Source organism: Scomber scombrus, chromosome 3 (assembly GCF_963691925.1).
Source record: "Scomber scombrus chromosome 3, fScoSco1.1, whole genome shotgun sequence".
In the NCBI taxonomy this organism is placed as follows: domain Eukaryota; kingdom Metazoa; phylum Chordata; class Actinopteri; order Scombriformes; family Scombridae; genus Scomber; species Scomber scombrus.
This window is the reverse complement of record NC_084972.1, coordinates 21,492,942-21,519,063: the sequence shown is the minus strand read 5'-3', so window position 1 is coordinate 21,519,063 and position 26,122 is coordinate 21,492,942. Positions and strand designations below refer to the sequence as shown.

The 26,122-nt window shown below is 38.1% G+C and overlaps 2 protein-coding genes across 4 annotated transcripts in view; both read left to right on the top strand.

Annotated features, from left to right (window-relative positions):
- Positions 1-26,122, top strand: part of atg7 (ATG7 autophagy related 7 homolog (S. cerevisiae)) — a 284,172-nt gene that overhangs the window by 191,052 nt on the left and 66,998 nt on the right. Inside the window, exons 1-2 of one of the 3 annotated variants that reach the window (XM_062416631.1) lie at positions 24,756-25,186; positions 25,312-25,428. The gene's annotated coding sequence lies outside the window, so the exon portion shown is untranslated. Of the gene's footprint in view, positions 1-24,755; positions 25,187-25,311; positions 25,429-26,122 lie in introns of those variants that run through there. The other 2 variants (XM_062416634.1, XM_062416633.1) reach the window with 2 other exon arrangements.
- hrh1 (histamine receptor H1) lies at positions 15,582-17,285 on the top strand. Its single transcript, XM_062416449.1, is given in 1 exon segment — positions 15,582-17,285. A coding segment is annotated over 1 exon segment (1,704 nt).

Here is a 26,122-nt window from a genome sequence, read left to right as displayed (position 1 = left end):
ATGAATAATAAGTATACTTAATACAAGTCTGATGAAAAAACAATATTTAATATTTACAGATGTGCAATGGTGTGTAGTGTAGCTGTGTGTTCACCTGTCACAGGTGAGCTGTTGTGCAGTGTTATGATGAATGGTAAGAATGATGTCCTGTATATTGGTCTTTATGACATCAGAGCTGAATGAGTCTCGTTGTAATGAGCTCCTGTGTCTCTGTAGTGTGTCACAGAGTGGGTGGGATGGCTTGTTCACGATGGAGGTCAGTTAGTTCAGCGACCTCCACTTCCTCACATCTCCAGGTTTTGACCAACGATAGTTCTGGACTTGCAAATTAGTTTGTTGATCCTGCTGGCACCTCTGTCCACCTCTGATTCTATAATGAGATGGAATTTTCTATTCCTACATGCACAAACTTTAATTGAATCTTAGGGTCAATTGTTCTCTTGATTAATTGATTATTTTTTTTCCAACCAACAGTTCACTATCAAACATATTCATTTTACCAGATACTCTTTAAGAACCTGGAACCAGTAAATATTTGGCATTTATTGTCTGGACAAAGACATATTATACAATGACATTCCAATTGTTTTAGGGGCTTCCAAACACTTTTGTCCATGCAGCGTATGTATTTATAATATTATTTATAATTATATTTATAATCATTTCTTAATATGAATTTACTATAGACAGCATGTATCATGCATAACAACTCTGCTGCATCATCATTGCTGCCACCGACATATTCACAGAGGAAATGTCAACAGAGGCCAATTCACTTTATAAGAAGACATAAAGCGGATTAACTTATTTTGTGCTGGAGGAAACTCATATCTCATCATTCCCATTCTGTTATTCAGTTTATATTATTGGTGTCTCACGTCACCTCATCTGTTCACATAAACCTCTTTGTCTTGTGACTTAGATTCAGTTTCTAATTGAAGTAAATTTGCATTATCTGTAAATTATAGTTTCCCCTTTCACAAGGTGAGAAAAGAAAAAGGAACAAAAAGCAAAAAAGTAGGAGAATGAGGAAGGAAAGTGTTGCAGAAAGAGACTATTTTCTTCAACAAATGCTCCAATAATATCACCTCTTCCTGACATATACCCAGACAACAAAGATGCACCATTCCTCAGACCATTTTTTGGCAAGTCTTCAAACATCAATAAAATTTGTTACGTTTATCTGTCATTTTACAACATTTGTCACAGTGCCCTGCCAAAAAGAAAAAAACAGTCACAGCAAATGTGTTTTGTTTTTCTCTCCTATCCTCCCCCTCCTTTTCAAACATTACTGTAATGAATTGGCATGAATTGTCATTCATGCCAAGAAGGGAGTGTAGTGAGAAGCCTTTTCCTTGTCTCCATTAGCAGGTCTTGTGTTTCCAGAGGGGCATCAAAGAGAGAGGAGCAGGAGAACTCAGCTGGGGGGAGGCAGGCTGTAAGCTTCAAGCTGCACATAGAGATAAAGACCAGACATATCTGTGAGTGTGTGTGTGTGTGCATGTATGCGTGTGCGTGTGTGTGTGAGGGATTAGACCGACTTTGACTGGCTCTGCTCCATTGTGACAGCAGCTCCTAAGAAGCTGCACACTGCCACATGACGGACAGGCCTTGGAATTGCACAGATAATGTCTGCCTCTCCCTCCTACCCACTCTGCTTCTCTCTTTCACTCACTGTGTAGTGTCTGTGTGATAATGTCTCTTACCCCCAGGATGCTCAAGCTTTACAAATTTGTGCAACTGGAAAAACATGCACTGAAGGTCATTGGTTCTTGAAACTGTACAATTATATACATTAAAATGTTTTGTATATGTGTGTCTGTTTGTGCATTGATGTGAAAGTGTGTACGGGTAACATGCAGAGCATGCGTGCCATGCAAGATGTTTACTGTTATGTGTATTTATATGGAACACTTTAAGGAGAAAAAGAAAGACAAGAGAGAGAAAATCAGACAATGTGACTCCTGTACAATAAAAGACCAAACCAAAAAAAGACAAAATGAGGATGTTTTAAAGACGCCAAGGAGCTAAACCAGCCCTAATAAAGTCTCTTCTTCTTGTTCTCTTAGCACAACTGCATTAGGCATTACTGTACAACCCACCTTAAGAGTTTCCTTCTGTGCTTTCATTGGAATGACATAAGCTTGTTCAACTGGTCAAAGTTTTTAATGTTTGACTAAAAACCCTCTGCTAAGTCCCGCCATGCCTGACCCTCCCCATTACCGTCATTGCTAAATGAAATCAGCAGTGACACACTCTGTAATAAATTCTGCAGTATAACTGAGCAGCTGCCAGAGGGAACTGTGTACTGCGTGATTATTCTTCTTTACCTTTTTTTCCAGCTGATTTTTCAATTACAAAGTGGGGGATTTTCATATTGTATCTGGTTATTATTTGTTCGAGTCTTATTTTATCAAAAACACAGCCACTGACTGTCACGGTTTATATGATGTCTTTACAATACACACTCTGTATTTGTTATTTTATATCTACAAAATTCACTTGAAGCTAATATGCTCTGTAGTCAGATGGGTTAGAACATAAGGACATACTGAAAAATAAAGCATTCTCTTCTTTGACAAAGAATGAGGGAAATGCTTGCCTTGACCTTACAAACCAAGAAACTCAATCTCAAATAGTCCAGTGATTAAGAGGCCCTCATCAACATGAACCTTATTTGGGCAAATGCAAAATGTATCTGTGTTCATGGCAAGCCTTACTGTATCACCTAATAATGTTGAATTATTCACCTATTATTTTGTCTTTTGTTAACTTTGTGCCTGGAAGATCATGTTGAATGATTTTAGTATCTAGTATAAACTCTGTATTATTTTTGTCTTCTCACCCTTCATTTTACAAATTACATTCCGACATACAATAAACAGGTTTTTATTAAAGGGGAACTATTATGCTTTTCCTTATTTCAGTCATAAGTATAATGTTACAAAGTCTGATGTTCATGTTAAAAGTGGCCGAAGTGTCAAATAATGAGGTAAACGCATGTAGAACTAATGATGTCAGTTCATGACAGATTTCTTTATAAGGTCATCTGCTCTGCCCCACTAACATTATGCTTTTCCTAAGTTTTGGGCTTAGTCACGTCAAGCCATGACTCAAGCCAAGCTGGCACGCCGTGAGTGTTTTTTCAGTACACAGCACGACAAAGTAAAATAAATTGTGTACCTGTTAGAGGTGTGCTGGTCGTCTACAGCTCTGTTTGTACTTTTCCTCCATGCATTAATTCTAACTGATCTGCTTAACAAAGAGCTACAAATATCCCCATTTCTTATTAATTTTGACTGTTTTTTAGTGCAGCTATGATGCTCTGCTAATTCAGTGAGGAACACATTTAATTTCCTGTAAATCCTTCGCATTAAAAGTATCCCATTATTTAGTCGTCTAAAAGCTTTTTTATATGAAGCCATAAAGCAGGAAATGTTGGGTTTGCAGTGGCAGTAACTTAACACAACTCTGATACATCTGCCCCTCAGCAGACTTCCGGAAAACTGGCCAAAAAGAACAGAAGTGTGTAATCGGGAGGGGGGCCTTAAAGAGACAGAAGCTCAAATTGCCTGTTATGTGAGAGAGGCTGAACTGAGGGGCTGCATTAAGGGCCAGTATAACATAAATAGTTAGATTTGTTAACTGTGAGTCATGCAAAGCTACTCCAGTGGAGTCCCAGGGAAAAAAATGGAGCTGCAAATGAGTATAATAGCTTCCCTTTAACCCGCCTGTCTCCCAGTGTGGTTTCACTGTATCATTGTGTCATTATCCAGAGGCTCATCATATATGTCTTTATCAGTGGTGTTTGACGTGCAGTGTACAATTGAGCTCAGAAACGCATGCTCTTTGCTTGAAAACACATTTCAGCCTGCCAGCAACTGCATGACAGCATGAACGAGCTGGCGGCAGGTGAGTGCCTTTAGCACCACCAAATCAAGTATTTCTGCTCTGATGTGGACGTGCCATCAGCAAATATAACACAATTTCCAAAAAAGACTAGAATATAAGGTAGTTGTGTTGAGTTGAGTTTCAGCAATGTGTACTCTTGCTATTTGCTGTCTATACATGCAGTCTGTTGTTGTATGTCTATTTTTCTGCACCATAACATTGTATTAAATATACACATTTTAATTAATGTAGACTTGATAATAAGCTCCTTAATCTTTGGTATATCCTGTTGCTATTGATCAAAAGTTGTGCTTTTCCTCAACAACCATATCCAAGTTCATTTTCTTTTTTGTCATTGTTGGAACCTAGGTTTTGGGATTTTATGTGACCTGGGGCATAGAAGGGTCACTTCCAGCTTTCCAGCCCAAAGTCTTTCCAGGACATTGAAAGGACATTTATAATTCGCCAGCATCCTCTCTGTACGTGCGGTTTAATAGTGTTCAACTATTACTCCAGAGAGTTGTTATTTATCAACAGATATTCCTTTAAAAAAGACCCTGCTAATTCATTGCAGACATCCAATCACAAAATGTGTAAGTGAGTTTATCTTTTTTTTTTGTCAAAATGCTAAACTATGAAGTTACTCTTTCTATGGACATGCTTGTGCATATGCTTTGTGTGTTTTCTTAGTATGTATGTGTCTCTGGGAGGCTGTTTGTAAGACATTAAAGCCCAGAAACTGTTATTGTGGGTCCATGTGTGTCTGTGTATGCTTGTATAATGGAGGCATGCATGCGCAGCTGTGTGTGTGAACATATATGCATGTTTGTTGTGTCGTGTGTGTGTGTTTGTGTGTGTGTGTGTGTGTGTGTGTGTGTGTGTGTGTGTGTGTGTGTGTGTGTGTGTGTGTGTGTGTGTGTGTGTGTGTGTGTGTGTGTGTGTGTGTGTGTGTGTGTGTGTGTGTGAGAGGGCAGGGCTTTTGTCTGTGGCCAGTGCAGTGCATTATTCTTCATTAGAAACAGATGAGTGACTCTGTCTATTCCAGGACTGCCCCTGGGTTCAAGTCAATCCACCACCCAGGCACCCACACACAGACACACATACAATGAGCGTGCACACACAAACACACACACACACACACACACACACACACACACACACACACACACACACATGCATAGACATTTGCATTATTTTGCTCATTGTCTGTCTTAGAGAACAAGAACTAAGTGAGTCAGACATTCAGTAAAAATTTGCATTTTAGGGTTGTACATACATAGAAGATTCTTTTCTCTGTTTTCATGAATACAGACAGGATTTAGTCAAATTCATCATGCAACATACATACAACAGTAACTCTTTTTTTCAGTTTGTCAGAACAGTCACTTCTGATAAAATGACAAAATAAGGTGTAAATAAATTGTTTTTTCTGAGGTGATTTGGAATAAAAAAAGTATCTTTGTTTTCAACATATTTACAGAACAACTTAAACATAATCCCCATCAGATCATGCCTTTCTCTTCAGAATATCACATTAAGATAGCTGAACAAAAAATATAACTCCTTGTTTGGAGATCAAGTCACCAATCAGCTAATTATCATTCAGACCAGGTTTTCTGAGGTATAACTGCAGGAAAATAAATAGAATTTCAGGCTGGATAGACTTACATGACTAGCTTCTCTGCTATCTATCAGACGGATTTGACTGAATATTGCCTACCTCGACATTGCTGGCTATTTGCCAGGATCGAATTATCCAATATGCTAATACCTCACTATGTCTGCTTACTCAGGAGGGATAAAGCTGTCAGATTGTTTGGGTTGTTTTGTTTAGTATGAAGATATGTTTTACTTTATCAGTGTTAAGTATGATTTCTTATACTAGGATATAAAATACTATACATACTATACATATACACTCTAATTCACATTAATATACATTTAATTCATTTATTTTTTGTGTCACAGGCAGAAAGTAACCAATTATATTGACAGACAGGTAAACAATGGGCCCAGTTTGTAGTACATCAAGCTGTGTGGACAAAAGGCTGCACATGCATTTATAATAGGATTGCTCGAAGAGGAAAATTTGACTACTGTAGCCTTCAGTCCATTGTCAAATTAGCATCGCTGTAAAGAGATAGACAGACAGACATAGAGAGACAGACAGAAAGGGAGATGAGAGACTGTAGAGCAGATTACATAAGTCCTTCACCTCACATGCCTGACTATGTGACTGCAAAATGCCCAAGAGACTGAGGGATGGAGAAAAGCAGCGAGGGGAGAGGAGGTGGGGGAAGCGGAGTAAATTGGAGAAAATTAAGTGGAAGAGGGGAGAGAAGAGGGATTTGAGAGAGACGGAGTGAGCAAGAGGGAGAAAGAGTGAGGGGGGAGGGGGGGGGGGCTGATGAGAGGTTTATAAAAAGGAAAGTGAAGATGATGTAGAGGGCGTATGAAGTGGGCCTCTGTCATTCTAGTTAATGCCAGTCGCCTCGCCGGCGGCAATAAGGATGCTGCTGAAGAGGCCTCTGATATGCAGCTTGACAAAAGCCCTTATCAGATGGATGCAGCACAGCTTGAAAAATGCTGATGTGCTGAAAAAACTGTTGAAATCAAGTCAGCTGGAGTGCACATTGATGATCTTATTCAAATTGTCTGGCTGACGCAATGTGTCGAAGAATGTGTTTTGTAATCATTTCTTACTCATTTTGAAATTGCCTCATTCATCCCGCTAATATTAATTAAAAGAAAAAAACAATTAAAATGATGTGACAAAATGCACATAAAAAGAAATTCCAAATTCCTTTTATGTTCTGAAGTGGTTTCATGCTGAAGTTAAATGTGTCGTCAATATAACAAGTGCTGAAATTACATGTTAAAAGAGATTTGGTTCATGCTGCACAACTACAGAGCCACTGTTACAAATCCAAATGATTGAAGCGGGTAAGGATTAAGTGTCTTGCTCAAGGACACTTCAGAAGGGCAGACACTTTTTTTTAAATTCCTTTGTTTGAAAGGCAAGCTCACTACTGACTATCCCACTCTGTTGTGTCAGTATTATTACATTTGGTATCTATCCTCTAAGTTGAAATCCAATTAAATCACAGTAAGAGGTTCAGAAATGATGTGCAAAAAAGACTGTTCATCATAAGTAAGTGACAGTTTGGGACAGGTGGGAGCAGCTGCAGTAAGAAGGAGGGAAAATTGGCGAGAGAAAAGAGAGGAGAAAGAGCTGGAGGGGAAAACATGAGAGGAGGAGTGAAGGATGGAAAAAGGATGTGAAGATGCAGTAAAAGGAGGGTGGAAGAAATGAAAAGCAACAACACTTCCTGCAATAGGCTTGGGGGAAATGTAGTGGATGTCACACTCTTTAAATGAAATGACTGGCAGTGCGGAGTCTTCTTCACCATTGTTTTTAAGCTTCACCTTGCTCTTAATAAACTGTTTGATGGGTTTGTTTATACAGATTGAACAAAAGGTTATAAAATCAGGTCCCAGTGCTAACAGGAGAGTAAATCCAACATGTGAAGGGAGATTAACTGGAGATTTTCTCCTCTTATTATATTCAGGGACACTGATCTACTACAGGCTTGATTGAACAGATTGATGGTGGAGATTATCACACCAGCCTTGAGTTTACACAAGCTTTACTGAAGGTTATGTTGATTTAAAGTGCTAAAAGGAGCTTTAATTTGTCTTGTGAGCGTGTAAAGCCCCTACTTTGACACACACATGATGACAGCCAGGCTTCTTTTTTGAGATATTTCAGCAGGTACAAACTTGACCAGCAGATGTCAGTGTTTGCCTACAAAACACATGCCTGGTTGCAAGGCTTTTTCAAGGTTTTTCACAGCATTTCTATGGCAAGGGATCATGAAAGAGAAATTGACTTTCTTTTGACCCAGTCTTTTATAAAATAACCAAACTTAAAGCATATTGATATTCATGACAATATTATGGTCACAATCCATAGATGTGGCCTACAGGGGACATAAATATGCATTTTAGAAAAATCCTTTATAGAGATCAGTAGCAGTGATGTCAATGACAAATGATTGATCTCCATTAGAAACACATTTAGCTTCATCAGAAATCTATAATTATCCAACACAACAATGAAACGTAACTGGCCTGTTTGTTTCCCTCCAATCTCTAATTATGGGCTGTTATGGGCTCCCATAGTACAGGCTGACCTTAATGAAATTAGGAAGACCTCTGACGCACTCACTCACACTCACATTCATGCACAGAAACTTAGAATACTCACATTATTACGTCCACTGTGCCACATGCGTGCACGGATGCTCCAAATTGTATTACTCACACACACGGCTGTGGAGCAGAAATAGAAAACCTTGTCATTACTGCACATTCATATCACAGTCTGTCAGTTTAAATCTTCATTCATGCACAGTCAGTATCACCAAGACTACATTAAACAATGAGCTTGTATGCATTATGGATTATACATATTGATTGAACCATAAAATCCTCATTTGTCCCACCTCTCCCTCTTCTCAAACAGGAGCAAACTCATTTTTTTTTTATATTTAATAGGTCTTTAACTAAGTTTTCAGGCTGTTTGTAAACAATGGCTGGCTTCCTGATTTCATGAAAAGTTTGTGGGCAGTTTTTGGCCACAGAGCAGTTCTACTTGGCTACCTTGATGGTATTTTTTAAAAGAAGGGATTTTCCCAAAGGGGTTAGGGGAGTTCAATATCTTAAAACCGTTTGGTCATATAGGGACACTTCTGCCACCACCTACTGTTCCTTTCTCCACAAATGTTTCAGTTCAGGATGCCATTTCCTTGTCATCTTATCCTATTCATGATCCACACACACAAACACACAAACTCCTAATTGCTTTCTTCAAACCTTCCTTCCCCTTGTCATCTCATCCTTCTTTTCACCCTCTCCCCTCACTCCCTCCCTTTCCTTCCTTCCTTTCTTTCTGTTCATCACCTCTTCACCCTCAGCTTTTTCCTGTTGGGGAGGTTAGAGAAGGCAATAACACTTTATCCATTTTCTTCAGAAACTTTATCCATTTTCTTCAAAACCATTTTGGCAGTGCATAAAATTATAGACTATGTAAACATCAACTATTCAATGTTGCTTGTACATGGACGACACAAAATGTAAAAAATGAAGTGAAGGTCCTGCACACACCCACGCAGGTGTTTTCAGTTACATCCTGTCTTCACTAAGGCACCTTTCAACTGTGATTTTCCACCATACAGCAGCTACACTTTGATTTTACGTAATCAAGGCAGCTGTCTACACTAACTGAGTTATGGGTCATACTTCACACACTCTGTATGCACGAAAGAGTGACCCAAAGCTTCATTTAAGACTAGTGTGCACAGCAATACAGCAGCTGTCAGACTCACAGCTGCCAGATGTGTTGGTGATATGATGCTTTTCGTTGCACAGCATGTGCATAGGAAAGGTAATTTTGGTCTTTCCACAGCTCGAGGTTGGGTGGAGCGATAAAAGGGGTTTGTTAAGGTCACCATACTCCAGAGTCCATTTAGGCAATTTGTCTTATTTGAACAAAAAGGTGCAACAAAACAAACAGGAGAGTGAGGATGAAAATGGCAGTAAAGCTTGGTCTGTAAATGCCCTCATAGTCATAAGGAGTCGTTTCAGCCCAAAAATGACATCTACTTGAGTGTAAATGGGTGTAATGTCAAATATGTGTAATGTCAAAAAAGTTATTGTTGTCATGATATTGTAACAATTTGAACGTGGAAATTTATTTTTCAGCTTAGGGAGCTGTACATTTATACACAATGTCGTTGAGGGTGCTAAAGTCCTGTCATGTGATTAAATATTGAATGTGGATATGGATTTCCGTAAGTGTCATACTCATTAAAGGTATTAGGCAAGATTGATGCCCTGCTACAACAGACTTTTTACACATTGACCATTATCAGGAAAAGTCATTTGTTATCTCAAGATAAATGGATAATTAAGTATTTAATAGACATAATTATGACAAACTACAGCTGCTCTCAGCTCTACTGCTCAGCACCATTTGCTTTGCATACTATTTAGTACTTCTTGCATGTTTCAAAAAACCTGATAAGGATTTGGATATGTTGTGTTACATTTATTCCTGTCATGATCTGACTCTGATCTGAATAAATACTGCATTGACTTTGCATAGCCATGAAATGCTCATTTAAGTTCTTTCACACACATGAAGTCTAGATTTCAAAGTCTCCATGTTCTAGTTCTTAAATATTAACAAAGTATGAACATCAAGCTCTGTCCACAAGTGGAGGAAGACACTCTCTGCAATATTTCCTGCATGCACAATGTTCCCAACAAAAAGAAAGTTTGAGTTTTTTGAAGCTGTAATCTTTCACCTTCAGGGCACACACATAAGACTTCCCTTTAGCCAAGTAACCATTACACAATGGCAATTGACGCAAAAGCAGTTCCAGATGAAACCCAGAGTAATTCTCAGAAGCAACACATTGGCAGCCGTGTTAGGAGACTCTTAACCCCACTACTGTGAAGTGTGCTGAATGTGTGATGGTGAATGAATGAAGGAGATTTTCTCTTTTTCTTACTTAGTGTGCACCCCCAGTGCCTTCAAGTGTGTACATTGCTAAAACTAAAACTCTGAATTTACAATCGACAAATGTCATATCAGTTCAGATATAGTGGGGCTTCAGTCACCTATAAAATGTTGCCATCTGCTTAGTAGCATGTTGACTGTGAAAATAACAGATACACGGTGACAGTAATGGTGACAGTATTCACTCTTGATGTGTGTGTTTAGTTTGTTTGAGGAGTAACTTCAACCAAGATTTTAATTTTTTTTTTAAATCTGCAGTTGAAGCATTAGTTACTTTTGGTCCAAGCTGTTAGTACTGGACATTGCATAAATTTGTATTCCAATTCAAATTAAGTCAATTACAATAAAAATAGCCTAAAAACAAATATGACAGAATTTCTGGATCTGTAATAAAGCTTTAAAACAAGGGCCATACATGCCTTCAGATAAAGTCTTAATTACATTTTTGCACAAAATAATTTTTTGTGCACATACTGTAAAGGGGATTTTTTTTTAACAGCCAGTATGAACAGGAGGCATTATTACAGTGAGGGAAACCTCTCTCAGTGTTCAGTTGAGCACCTGACTGTCGTTTTAAGACAGACTTGAGAAATTGTGAACTTATCCTGCATTATTTTTCAAAACTTGTACTTTTGTTATCAGCTGTACCTCCTTGAATTCTTCTTAAGAAAATACATATTGATTGACATTGTATATAAGTTGAGATATGACTCAGGCCCAAACCAGACTGTTGGCACACATCCAAATGAAACCAGTCACCCTCATGTTCTACGTAAACCCACACACTGGTGGCGTTTAGATGAACATTGACCTGCAGCCCTTGGTGAGCCCTGGCTCCTTGATGATGAATCAAGCAAAATACCTCTTAATCCAGGTCAGCACCCTCAAATATACTTTTAAGCTGTATTGTGCTTGCTGAGTAGACCTGTTGACACCCATGTAACACTGCTTGAATCTACTTTTGAAAACAAAAAATGGAAGGAACACAGCTGGCAGTGCTTGGCATACTGTACGCTGAGTTTCATCATTCCAGCTTGTGTGTTGTGATTGGAGGAATTCATGATGTTACCATGGTCCCTTGTTACTGCTGTCCCTTGTCCTTGCTACTGCATCAAAACATAGCTCACACATTCACCTTTCTGTGCAAACAAATTTGTACATTATGCCTCAGCTTTGAATAAGAGTTCAAGATTTAAATATTCAACACAGACGTTTTTACAATACTGTAGAATTAAGACATTCAGTAGCTTTTACACTCAGCATTTTCCTTTATGAATGTCCAGATTTCACTGTGTTCATGACATAGAGGAAGATGAATCCCCCTGCTCACAGCGTGCTTGTTACGATACAGTCCATCACACATTGAATCGTGGCACTGCATTCACAATGTGCCACTCCATCAGGTGAATAGCCATTCCTGTAATAAGGTCATTTTTATGGATGCATTTGTTCAGCTCAATATCATGTGAACTCCAAATTCTGTATAGTCCAAAGAGAGGGGTGGGGGATAGGGGGAACTGAAAAGATAGAGAGGGAGAAGGAAAAGAGAAGAGAGGGGTGGAAAGGGAGAGAGACAGAAAGTGTGAGCTGCAGAGAAAGGGGGAGATAAAAAGACAGGGGGGAGAGAAGAGAGAGAGAGAGAGAGAGAGAGAGAGAGAGAGAGAGAGAGAGAGAGAGAGAGAGAGAGAGAGAGAGAGTGGGGGTAGATAAAGAGAAGGAGAGAGGAGAGTGAAGGGGGATACACATAGGTAGAGAGACAGAGAGTGTGAACTGCAGCGAGAGAGAGCTGCGGAGAGAGAGAGAGAGGGGGGGGTGTGGAGTGGAGAGAGGGGGAGAAAGAGAAAGAGAGAGGGAAGAGAGAGAGAAGGAGAAAGAGAGAGAGAGAGAGAAGCAGACTTATTCTTTGCAATTTCGAACTCTGTCCTCCACTTGTTTTCTGATTTTCTTCAAGAATACAGGTTGAAATAAACAGGACTGCAACAGGAAATGTTCACATCACTGGTAAGTGTTAAACTGCAGACGCTTATATAGGTTCATAACTTTAACTATTCAACTGGTAAAAGTTTTTTTTTTCTCATGTAAACAGAGAAATCCCTTTATTTCGTTGCTCGATTACTGTTACAAACTCAGCATGTATTTATCGATCGTGTCCAATATAAAAGTTTTCATGTGTGATCCTGCGGAGGCTCAACAGGTGGTTCTCTGGCACAGACTTGTAGTATTTCGCATGAGAGACATTATTCATTTTGATAGATAGGCTCCAGAAGGTCTCAACAGGGCGAAAGATGGCACGATTAATCCGTGTTCCCTCTCTTTTGTAATGAAATCAGAGCGGCAATGGTCATCACTGATAATCCTGTTGAACAATTAGTGTTGAATACATATCCTGTCCTCCTCTAGCTATGGTGCGATAAGTAATGTGCAGTTGAAACGCAAAAAACCGCAGGGCTGTTTTTTCTTTTTTTCTTTTACCTCTCTATTGCTATTCATCCCCCCTTTTATGTCTTGTTATTCTTTGCGATTTCGGTGAGGAATAAGGCTGATAAATATTTGTGTTGAGGAGGCAGCCATCGTATAAACACAGTATTCAAATAGAGTGGGAATATTACAGTGATACATTTCAGCTCAGATTGAAAGCCAAAGAGACTGATGAAAGCTGAGAACGAATAAAATTAAACTGAGTGGCCTTAATAAAGATTCATGTGAGGGAGCAAATGCTACTGTATATGTACAATATACTGTACTGAACAATTAAATATGTGAATAAAAATACCTAATTGTGATTATTTTGACTGCTATTGCAATGACATAATTTGCAAAATTTGAATGATGATATCTACATTATTAATCTCATTCTCATTGAACAACATATTAAAATGATTATGGTGGGATTTTTGCAGGGATCTCTACCAAACAAAGATGTTTTTTCAAGTCTGTAGAATGTGATGTGTAAGCCAAAGCATCTCTAATCATATTTAATTAAAAATGGTGTTTTGACACATTTCACCTTTAACTAATGTTAAATCTGTTGCAATTTAGAAAGTTGCAGCAGATTTAGATAACATTTTGGTTAATTGTTCAGGCTTAATGTGCGTGTGTGTTTTATTTGCTCTTTTACACTTACCTGCTTTAAATGATGGCATCATAGTTCATCACTAATTTGAAGCTCTTACTGTTGATTAAATGAGGCGTACCATGAAGCTGGAAGGCTTTTGATTATTTTGCAAACCCTCTCTCTATGGAGAATTAACATCCACCACAGCAATAGCCCAGTAACTGCTTCCTTTACTTTCAGTTTCTCTGGCTGATGCATTTATTTACTTATGAATTGGTGTAAGCAAGGAGATGCTAACGTGGGGTCTGACGAGAATAAATAAAATTCTTCCCAGAATGGACCCATTTAATTACAGTATGAAAACCATGACTGAATGACTCATTTTTCTGAGGATGCTTTGCTAATAACTTCTCAGCCCCCACTACTGTTGTGAACATTTTTTTAATCTCTAGTGAGCACGAAACACTTTGCAGCTTGCTGTGTGTTTTTTTTCTTTCTCCTGCTGAGTGTCATCAGTGAGTAAGCAGAAAGAAATGGATAGACAGACAGATAAAAAGATAGAAAGAGAGAAACAAACAGGTAACTGGGACTGAAAATCTTAATCAATCTGATCTCTCTCTCTTTAATTATTAAGAATTCACATCTCCATATGTTTAAAGTTGTTATTGTTTCATTGAGTCATTCATTCAGTTCACTACTGTAGCATGGATTTTGTATTTTCTGACAATAAGATCTTGATTAAAGGATTCTGCAATGCCAGCTTTTGAAATTTCAGTGTCTCCAACTTTTTTGTTGAGAGAAATTTGATTTGGTAACCGTGGGATTTGGTGTTCTTATTGGTGGAATAACACATACAATATGATAGTTGTCTCTATTTGGGGAAAAAGGTGATAGATGTAATGCTTTATACTTAACTTTCATTCCGAGAGTCCCTAAAAAGGCCAAATGACGTATTTTAATTCACAGATTAATCACAGACAGACAAGTCTGCTCAAGCTACAGTATGTGCAACCTGCCTCCATGGCAACAGGTTTATTTCAGTCTACTCTCTTAAAAATGTTCCATCAGAATATTGATATGTTTTGATATGAGACATCTTGCTGTACTTTACAAATGCAAACAAATTACCAAACATGGCATGCACTAATGTAGGCTTTTATTAATCCAAAGAAATATATTCGGTCATTCAACACCAACATTAGTGCCCTGCTTTCCTCAAATCACTGTCTGCTGCTGTGTCGATGATGGAATTTACCACCCTCCCCTTGTGTGTTAAAGACAGCCAGCTGGACAGCAAAAGAGAGCGAGCAAGAGGAATTTTAATATATAATTACTGTATATCCAAACCAAAAAAGTAAAAAGATTTAATGAAGTGTCTAGCTGTATGAAGGTGTTTGTACAAAGGGACTTGAGTCTGAGTGCATCTGCTCTTTTTAGTTTATTTCTTATCCATTTGCTTTTTCAAAGATGTTATTTTACACAAAAAAGTTAAATTTACTAGTTAAAATAAACTTGAATCAACCTCAACCTGAATCCAGAATCTATTCATATTTTTCATCCGTTCTTAGTGTTTGTGCACTGGAGGCTTCAAGTTATCACATCACACTTGTATATGTATTTAAATTGAGTGCAGAGAAACTTTCCACTTTCAGACGATGAATGTAAAAACAGCCTTTTACTGTCAAACACTGCACATACATCATTCTGCACAGTGAAATTCAAACATTCACGTTAAGTAACAATTACAACAACACATTTTTGAGTGGTGAAGGCAACAAGGAAAAACAATCTTAAATGATAATCCTGTGTGACAAATTGCTGTCTAATCTGTCATTTTTTTCATGTTTTCCAGATGTTTGGATTTAGCAAATGGGCTACATATCGAGACAACACTGATTTATGCCTTTTCCAGGATTCAAAGGATTACCTGTTTCAAATTAAATGCCAACTGGTTGTTGGACCCAAACTAAGTACACTTTACCTTGAAAAACCTACTGCTCCATACATGTGTCAGTCCACAGTTAAAGACATACTAGCTTTTAGTTTTCCACTATGTGACTGGTTATAGAGGTGACTATCTCATCTACCATGATGAAATCTAGTCTGTCACCATCCACAGGCCCGCTACACCTCAACACCAACAGCTATGTCAATAACAGCAACACAAGTTGGAGTGGCCCCCTTGATGGTGACACACTGAGGAGCAATCACACTCTATCCCTCCATAACTGCTTCCACAACGCTCTCCTAGGAGTCTCTCTAGGACTCCTTTCTCTCCTCACCATCTTAATGAACCTGCTCGTCCTGTATGCCGTGAAGAAAGAGAAGAGCCTGCACACTGTAGGGAACCTCTACATTGTCAGCCTGTCTGTGGCGGACTTGATTGTAGGGAGCACAGTTATGCCACTTAACTTGGTGTACTTGTTGGAGGATGAATGGAAGCTGGGTCGGGCTGTCTGCCAATTTTGGCTTATTATGGATTATGTCGCGAGCACAGCCTCAATTTTCAGTCTGTTTATCCTATGTTTGGATCGGTACCGCTCTGTGAGACAGCCGCTGAAGTACCTGAAATATAGAACACGTGGAAAAGCAAGTGTTATGATTTCTGGAGCCTGGTTGCTGTCAATGATGTGGATTATCCCTATTTTAGGATGGAGGTCTTTCACTCATGTAGAACTTAAACCAGAAGAAGAGAACAAGTGTGACACAGATTTCCGCTTTGTCACATGGTTTAAGGTTATTACTGCCGTCTTCAATTTCTATGTACCCTCCATTTTGATGCTGTGGTTTTACACAAACATCTTCTTGGCAGTAAGGCAACATCTGAGGGACAGAGAGAGAATCATTCATCCGACTGATTCATTCTGGGATCATGAAAATGGACAAATTGCTCAAACATCGGAGAAAAATGATAGCAAATCCCCCAAGAAGGAGTGTGAGGTTCCAGTGAAACCTTCAAAACAACAACGGCTGCTGGATCAGAACACTTTAGAGCAGACATACTCCCTTGAGGATTCTGATAAAACCAAAACTGCTCCATTCAGATCCCACAGAAAAATTGTTACAAAGTGCCAGCAGACGTCATTGCTTGCCATGACAACAAAAAGTCTCAGAATGATACCAAAGGTCAAAAGGTGCTCCTTGTCTCCTGAGGAGAAGAAACTAAACACTGCGCTTCCCCTGAGTGGACCCTCAGTGCCACAGGATGTAATTTGCTCGAGCTTTTCCCCTCTGCTTGAGAGGAATAATGACAACAAACTTCGAGCATCTTTAAATGAATGTGACATCACGGTACCAAACTCAGTAAGCGGTGTCTGTGACATCAGTCAGGTATCGGACATGCAGAAGTACACCTCTGTGCTCTACAACAACTACGATCCCAGTTGCTCTCTGCCCTGGACTGAGGACGGCATTGAAGATGCCCAGTTGGACCCAGCTAATGCAGTGACTCTGAGACAGACATGGCAAAGGTTCATCGACCAATCACGACAGCGTATACAAAGCCTGAGGATCCATAAAGAGCACAAGGCAGCCAAGCAGTTGGGCTTCATCATCGCTGCTTTCCTGTTGTGTTGGATACCGTATTTCATAGCCTTCATGGTCATGGCGTTCTGCAAAGGGTGTGTGCACCATGACCTCCACATGTTCACCATATGGCTAGGGTACATGAACTCCACTCTCAACCCTTTTATTTACCCACTCTGCAATGGGAATTTTAAACGAATTTTCAAAAATATCCTGCACATTCCTCTGTGACAGGCAGAGCTAATGAGCAGAAATAAGCTGATCCCTAAATATTAGAGATCTAAATGCTGCTGATATAGATGAGGAGGGGATATGTCACTTACATGTGAGGTTTCAAAGTGTAAATAAAACTGTAAATGTATTTTGAGTGTTGAGTATTTGTTCATTTGAGATTTTGTATTTGTAACTTAATGTTCTTTGAATTTGAGTTATAGCAACAGTTGAGGATAATATCTGAATTCAGTGTTATTTATTTTCTCTATGTTATGCTAATAATAAAAAAGTGTTTCTCAGACCCGAGACCTTTAAACTGAAAGGAATTTGATCGTTCATCCTTGGAAAGAGGAGCATGAATTTTGTGTCTTGGCCATGAACGTGTTTCATCATAGGAAAAAAAACTTTGTTTGAAAAATCTTTTTATTTTATCATTTTTGCACAACATACAGAAACAGAGATTTAACGTGATGTAACGTGATATAAAATATTAATAATTTTACAAACTCTACTGTGCAATTGTGAGCCAATTGATTTAATGAAGTATTTTGTCATTCGTCATCATAAAAACAGGATAAAGAACATTAGTTTTCTTTTCTGATATCAGTCCAGGAAAAAACACAAATCTTGGCAATATGTGTGGTGAGCTGTTAAAAATCTGTTCAACTGTCCCCTCTTTTTAAGGTTTTAAAAACATGCAAGCTTTAAATGCTTTCTATGTGGGTCTTTTACACATTAAAACTACCATATTTGGTATAATTTTCAATTGAAATCTCCTGTTTGTGTTTTACCCGTTTGTGCTATGTGTCACCTCTTTACTATGATAAAAATCAAATAGGTGAGTGTATATGCAAAAATACAATATAAAGAACAAAAAACTGTTTAATTCATACCAGCATGAATGCACTCTGAATGACATATTTTTACACTGTCACTACTGTGTCACTACACTGTCATTGTTACTTACCACTTAACAAACTTAACCTCTGTTAAACTGCATGAGGATTTTGTTTTTCTTCTTTTAAAACTGCCCTTTAGGAACTGATTGCTAAACTTTTTCAACTCATCTATTCTATGATGTGATGTAGCACTTCTTTTCATGTCATTAGCCAAAGAGCAAGACTTGAGAAAGGGAGCACGCACACCAGTGTTGGAGAGATGCTGACCACAATGAAAGTACACGCATGAAGGAAGGTAGGCACATACCCTTAGCTACAATGCAGTAATAGTTCATTAGTAACCATTATTATTAATAATCATCGAAACGTTGGTGACTTAATTAACTTTTCTTGCATCATGCCTACAAATGCACAACTACCTTCCATCATGATTACCAAGCACATAATGTTGTGGAAAAGCAACCGTGACTGTGATATTTGTTATGCATTTGTGTTGATCAACTATTCAGTACACACACACACACACACACACACACACACACACACACACACACACACACACACACACAAAGTGCATCCATTAGGCTCCAGAGACAAAGCATCAAAGTGCAATCATGAGAGCCATGATTGCACTTTGATGCTTTGTTAAATCCTCTTGTGAAAAACAAAGTTAAATGATTTGATAATAAAGATTTCCAGCATATCAATTCAAAACATGTATGAATGTATTTTACAATTTGTCATGTTCAACATGTTTTGTCATATGTCATAAGCATATTACTGTTTTTTAAATCCTAATGTGTGAATTATAATGCTTTAAATGTGGTTGCCACACTTGGCATATTTACTGGCCTGTTTAACTCCATCAGCATCTAGAAGATGAATGTTTTCCTGTGTATAATTCACATAGATGGGTTGTTAGTCACTACTAAGCCAAATCAAACAAATTAGAGGGTGGGGCGGATGGTGATGGGGCTAGAGGGAGTGATGATGTAAACAGAAGAAGCCAGTCTGTGATTGCACGTAGTACAACTGTCAGCAAAACAGACCCAGTGTCAGGCTGGTGTTGAATGAAAACACACTGATACTTTGCTTCTTTTTTAGATCAACTGTGTTATCAAAGCTATTAAGATCTGACATGTATGGTTTTTCACGTAAATCATATGGACATTTCTGCAAGAGTGATTTTACAATTTGGACACTTCTCCCTTTAGATCTGCTGTTTGGTCTACTTTAATTTACTCAAAGTTTCATTACCCACAGTATTTGTAACTCAGAAGGTAAAGATGTTTATATATTTTTTTTAATTTTAATATACTAATAATGTTCATTGTTATGACTACGTGGGTATATAATTTGAGGGATATTAGTCACTACCCAGCCATCAAAAATTAGACAATACCAAATACTCAGTTTGAAAATTGACTATGATGAACACCTATGCTACAAAGTGCCACAAATTATATTTTTATATTAGTTAATTTACATTGCTGAGCTGCATCAATATATTATAGTTGTCAATTTATGTAGCGCAAAATCACTGTTTTTCCTCCATCAGGTTTACATGTAGCGTCTATCCGGACCCTGTATGCCAATAATGAAAAACTCTATCCACACAAACCATTGGATCAACTTTGAAAAGTGGTGCAATTCTATGTTTTCATAGTGATAGAAGGAACACCAGCAACAGGAAACAGCCATATGCTGGCTGTAACTGTGGGAACAGTAAAAACATTACGAGCACAATGACAGTTGACTCTGATAAACTTAGCACATATTTTACTATTAAGGCGGAAAGTAAGCTCTCAAATAAATACACACTGCACACTCATATTTGCCAAAACCAAGACAAACTGTAATAAAATAAGTGTGTAAAGATGAATGGAAATCTGAAAAATGGGCTATAAACCCAGAAGAACAAAAAAAATCCCTCGTAAAACAATTTAATGTGGTGAACTTGTCAAAGTGGTTAGCATGGTAGGCTCAACATAGTTCAATGACAAGTTATTTAATAAAACATCTAAAGAAAATGATTTGCAAACTGGAACCAAATATCATTGACTTAAACTTTTTATTCTAATGAACAAACTATGGTGAATCAAAGTGTTCTATCTTATATAACCCTTATTACTTTCTGTACATTTTGTAGTATATGTGCAGAGAATAGTGGCCATAGGGGCTTATGCACCCTCACTTTGCCCTCTTCAGCTGAAGTGCCTGTCTGGACCAATAAGAAAAAAAGCATGAATTTCTTTTAGTCAATGACTTAGGAAGAAACTCTGAACTTTTTCTTTCTTTATCTCTGTTTGTTTATGCACTCAGAAAGTTACATGCTACCTTGTGATTGATTTAGGGCAAGTGATTCAGGCTTTCATGTTTGCTTAAGTGAACTTAAGTGCAAAGCTTGTCACATTGAGGATGTCTTAAACATTAAGTGATTGTCAGTTAGTTGAAACTGTTTGCTTTTAAGCCATGTGACATGTACAGTAGGAATGTAACGATACTTTTCGAGACAGTAATTTTGCAACACACAAATGTGATTATTTAAGTTGGTAAGATGAATAATTCATTAGGATATTCCTTTTAAATAGATGAAGGTGCTATCTACTTTTGTCTTCGCTTGTTTGATGTTCTATATCACTTGCATCAGTAGCTCTATCAAGACGCAAAGACATGGCAGCAGGTGAAGATTTTGAGAGAGAGGATGCATCATCCTGTTTCAAATCATAGGTGTGGCCGCTCTTTGGCTTCCCTATGTCAGAAAATGAAAAAGGTGGCTATTGCATTCCATCACAACTACATTTTAGTCAGTCTGTTATGTCAGTGCTTTACATGGAAACAAAACCAAATGTGGTTCAGACCCTCAGAGAGGGCAGATAGCTGAATATCCAGAGCTACCCAGAGTTATTGCGCCATAACAGCCCATCATCAGATGATACATGATCATCAGTAAATGGGAAGTGGGGATTTTGTGTTCTTCAAATTCGCCCTCTTTTTGAAATGCATACTGGGGTCAACGTTGCTGAAGTGTTAAAATCAGCTGTTACAGAATGGGAGCTTCAAAGCGCTTATCATGGAATTGCTGTTGTTATGGACAACGCGAGGAACACAGATGTTGTCGTGAGAGAGGCAGGGCCAGCATCACACATCAAGTGTTTTGCCCACATGTTAAACTTGGTCACCCAAACAGGTTTAAATGTACCCTGCATCAGCTGTTTGCTGGGTCATGTGAGGTAACTCAAACAGAACAGAAAGCAGCTGTGACAGCAGCTCTCCTAAGCAAAGACATCTATCTAAATGCTTGTGACATTGATATTCTGAATAGCTCAGCCGTCAGTGATGGTGAGGAGATAGTAAGGCTTCTTCTTTTAAGTGTTGATTCTGGGAAAACAAAATGAGACCCCTGTTTCTGTTAAATTTAGACTTACTTTGTCTTATTATCTCTGCAATTTATAGACCTATTTCACTGTGGAGGAAACAAATGACGGGTGAGCATGTACCAGTGGCCCTACACCTACAGAACAGCCTGTTGACCAGTGAAACACAGCATAAGGAGCAGAGCTGAAACAACCTCCTCCCAAGAAGACAGCATTGGAAGATCTCCTTGGAGGGACTTGAGTTGAACTGGCAGCAATACAGAGCATCAGTGGGATTGAGGCAGACATTGATATATACAGAAGTGAAACATCCATTTTCCTCACAAGTTGTCCACTCAAGTGGTGGAAAGAAAATGCCCAGCTGTACCCACTGCTTTCCCCTCTAGCAAAAGCAGACCTCTCCATACCAGCCACCTGTGTCCCTAGTGAAAGGTTTTTTGTTTTGTTTTGTTTTTTACAGCAGAGGACATTTTGAATGTCCAGAGCTTCTGCCTGAAAGTGTACATACACTGATATTCCTTTTAAAACAAAACAAAACAAAAAAAATACCAAGCTCGGAACACAGGCCAAGCCTTATTTTTATTTTATGGTACGATTTTCTGATTCATCCATCTATCCATCAGTGTGAAAATTCTGACCTGCTTGTGGCTCAAAATGGAAAAGTCAGGGGATCCCTCATGTCTTTACAATTCATCGTATGGGTAATATGGATATCAGTACCAAATGTCACAGAAATCCATTCAATAGTTGTTGAAATATTTCACTAAAAGCCAAAAATGTCAATCTGCTGGAGGAAAAGTGAGGGGGTCAACAAAGTCAGGATTCATTCTCTGGAACTGTCTGACACGGCTATCCCTAGAGCCATGCTGCTATAGGAGGAAGGAGGAAGGGAAATAAAACAAGTCAGTGGAAGCAGAATGACTATATACAATTAACTGTATAGAACCAGGAAAGTATCTAACATATGAAATAGCAATGAAGATTATATTTTTTAGTAATTCATATGAAAAATTGTATCTTACTGATAAGCTGCAAAATCCAGCATTTTTGGCTGCAATAATCTTAAAAATCCTTGTGGGACTGATTCAGGAAACAAGTTGTGGTGTGGTAGGAAGGGTTGGCGATTAAAGTGCAACCTTCATTAAGTCCAGCATCAATAAAGAAATGCACACAAAGTGCAGAACAAGCAAGCAGGTTTCACCAGCAGCTTCCAGTGTATGCCTGCATGTGGCTCACTGTCCACTTTGTTGCCCTCTTTCACTCAACCAAATAATCTGCTTGATAGAATGTCATTGAACTCAAAATAACCCAGCTGCATTTACAGTGCACTGAGCAGGTGCAGTGACTCAGTCTAACAAACCTGAGTGGTAAATCAATCTCAAAGCCTTTTATTCTGTCATTTCACAAAAATAGTCCTTAAGTCCACTGGCTATTTGTAAGTATTACTATGTTTTAATTGTAAAATGCAATGTTAGTGTGAGTGTTTATAACCCTTAGTCAATATCTGCAATTTTTTCTAAGTTTTGCAGTTCAAGGAGGCTAGTTTTAATCAAAAGCCAAATGGATGATAGTGGTTACATCACGCTATTTTACAAATCTGTAATATCGTGAGACTTTAAAAGCTCACACAAACTGTTCAAAAGTCACCAAGACCAATGGCCATTTGTTTTCTAGTAGATAGTCTTTTGCATATGGAGCACAAAGAATGACATACGCATAAATAAATAAATAAACACAGAAGAAGCCTAAATAAAAGACTATTTAGGGTAGAAAAGACATCCTAGACATTGATTTCATTATATCCATTTCCATTACCAAAATCTATTTTTAATTCATGTATTTAATCATTTATTTATTTATGCTTATATTACTGTTTGTGCTCCATATTGGCAGGGATGCAGCTACCACTGAGTCATGTCCATTATATGGTCATATCCTCAGATTTCATTGGATTTCATTGAAACGGCTGATTCCAGCATTTATTGACTCAGTATTTCTATACTACTGTATATTAGTATTTGAGCACATTTAGACCACCAAAAGAATAGATAAAATAGTTAAATATTCAGTATTTTTATACCAGTATTTTAAAGTGAATGCTTTGAAACAGCACTGAGATGGTTGTTATATTTTGTATATTTAAGTAATACAAACAGATTGTATTTTAGAGACTTTGGGATTCATGATCTGATCAGCTATCTCAAGCCTTGGCTTTGGCCCTGGTGTGTTCTCTCTTTAAGTATATTTGTGTTCCTATAATCACAAAATTAAAATCAAAACACAATTTTCTTGAAGAACCAACTTCAGCTGTGGTCTATATCACTTGTAGGATATGGGCGACATGGGAAGCTGCCCAGTGCGGTAATTTGAGGGCGGTGGCAGTCACCAAAAGAACCCCTGTCCCACACAAAAAAAAGTTTTTATCGCTCATTTGCATGTCACGTCTTCTTTTTATAATGTTACCGTGTGGGTCAAATTGTTGCAGTGGGCGCCCTAGTTCTAGTTTTCGAGCTAGCAGGCTTCTGCCTGCTGAGAAGATCTCACAGTCAAAAGTAGGAGATGGGGAGATGGGAAGGGGTAAGTTAACCTCAGGTCTCTCGACTGAAAGCCTAAGGTAGGAGGAGCAGGGGAATTCAGCACACCTAATTTTGTATGGTAGCCTAATGACGCAAAAAGTAAAATTAGTCACACTACCAAATAAACCACAATTTATAAGTGTGTTGTTCTATTTATATATTTGTGTGATATAGGATTTGTGCAATTTACTTTTATTTCTGTGTTTTCTATTAGCAATATGTTGTAATTTGTGATAATTTGATTTTTTATTTTATTTATTCAATTCAATTCAAAACACTTTATTTGTCCCCGAGGGGCAATTTAAAAGGCATATACACTAGAACTGTTTCTATTTTACTTACTTCATTTTTTGTATATATTATAATTTTGGTATTTATGGTTGTTATCTATCTATCTATCTATCTATCTATCTATCTATCTATCTATCTATCTATATATATATATATATATATATATATATATATATATATATGTATATATGCCCAGAGCACTGTACAAGCTAGAACTGCCATTGTCTGAATTTCTTCCGGGTTTTTTTTTTTTTTTTTTTTGTAATCCCCTTTTTTCCTCAGGAGTATACTTTCGGGACGGTCCCTAACTCATTGTCGGACAGCCAGGTGTCCTGAAGCAAGTTATGGCTTTCTGCTGATCATTCTGGCATTCGTTTGCCCGTATAGCTTTATTGTTTCATTTCCAAAAGTGGAGGGGACTTTTTCTTGTTTCTTGAACTATTATATTCCGTTTGTGACTGAATCGTCAGTAATGATATAACTCATAAAGTAGCAGACGTTACTTCCCGGAAGCTTTCCTTTCACTCCGACATGAAAAGGAACGGCGCGTACAGGTTTCTGTCAGTCTTCTCATGCTTTATCGTTTGCGTGTTCTTGTTTATATTCTGGTTCTTCATATTTTACTCCATGATGCTTGCACCATAAAGCACAGAGATACAGTACTTTAGCAGAAGCAGCTAAACCAGACCTCGGCTGTCTACCCACCCACAATGCACTGCTTTATTGACAAGTCCCTCGATCACATGATGAACATCACCAGGAAGTAAATACATCTGGTAAGTGTAAAAAACCTTTCTTTGCAGCTTGTCACCATTTCATGTTTGTCTGGCTATTTTTATCTCGACGTCATATACGTGGTGTTCGAATACGGTTATGTCGTCATCGTGTGTTCTGTTTCCAGGGAGATACTGGTTCTGTTAACAGACGTACGAACAGGAAAAGCTGCTGATGTCACTGTGGGGATCTGTGCTAACTTCACTTTCTGCACAGTGAATCAAAAAGTCCTGAAACACTCAAGGTCTCTATGGTTAAGACGATGCTAGTTTTTCTCCCTATAAGAAATCATCCAAATAACACAAGACCGGTAGACATTCATCGTTTATTCCCGCTGAAATTGACAGTAAAAATGTAAAATCTGAATTTTTATCATTAGTTTAAACTGGTAGCAACTGGAGCTGTAGATAGTTTCAGTTCAGAAGAGCAGCAAACGTATCTGCAGATTAGTTTCCTGATTACTCATGTGGTCTATAAATATAAGAAAATTCCTTTACAACCCCCACCTCATAGTTTCTATAGCCTCAGGTTGTGTTAGCATTGATGTTGTCAAAGATATTAATTTCACTATAACGTGAAGACAAGTAAAGGCAGCAATTATCATTACATTTGAGTAGCCAGACACAGATTTCTTTCCCACTTTAAGAATCAGTAACATCTTTCCTTGTCCTATTTAGTCTTATTGCTGATAATAAAACAGAACTATAAGGAACTATGTATGGATGTTTTATGTAATGACAAAAATAATAATATTTTAATTGGTTGTCAAAATAAGCTGCTGTCAATCAAATTTAATCAATATTACCAGCACACCTCTCCATTACAAATGCACTGGTTGTTCTGTTATGTATTTGTTTATGTGCTGATGGACTGATCTGAGAACTATCTGACTTTAATTGGATAAATGGATCCTTTCACTGTATACACCATCATGTGCT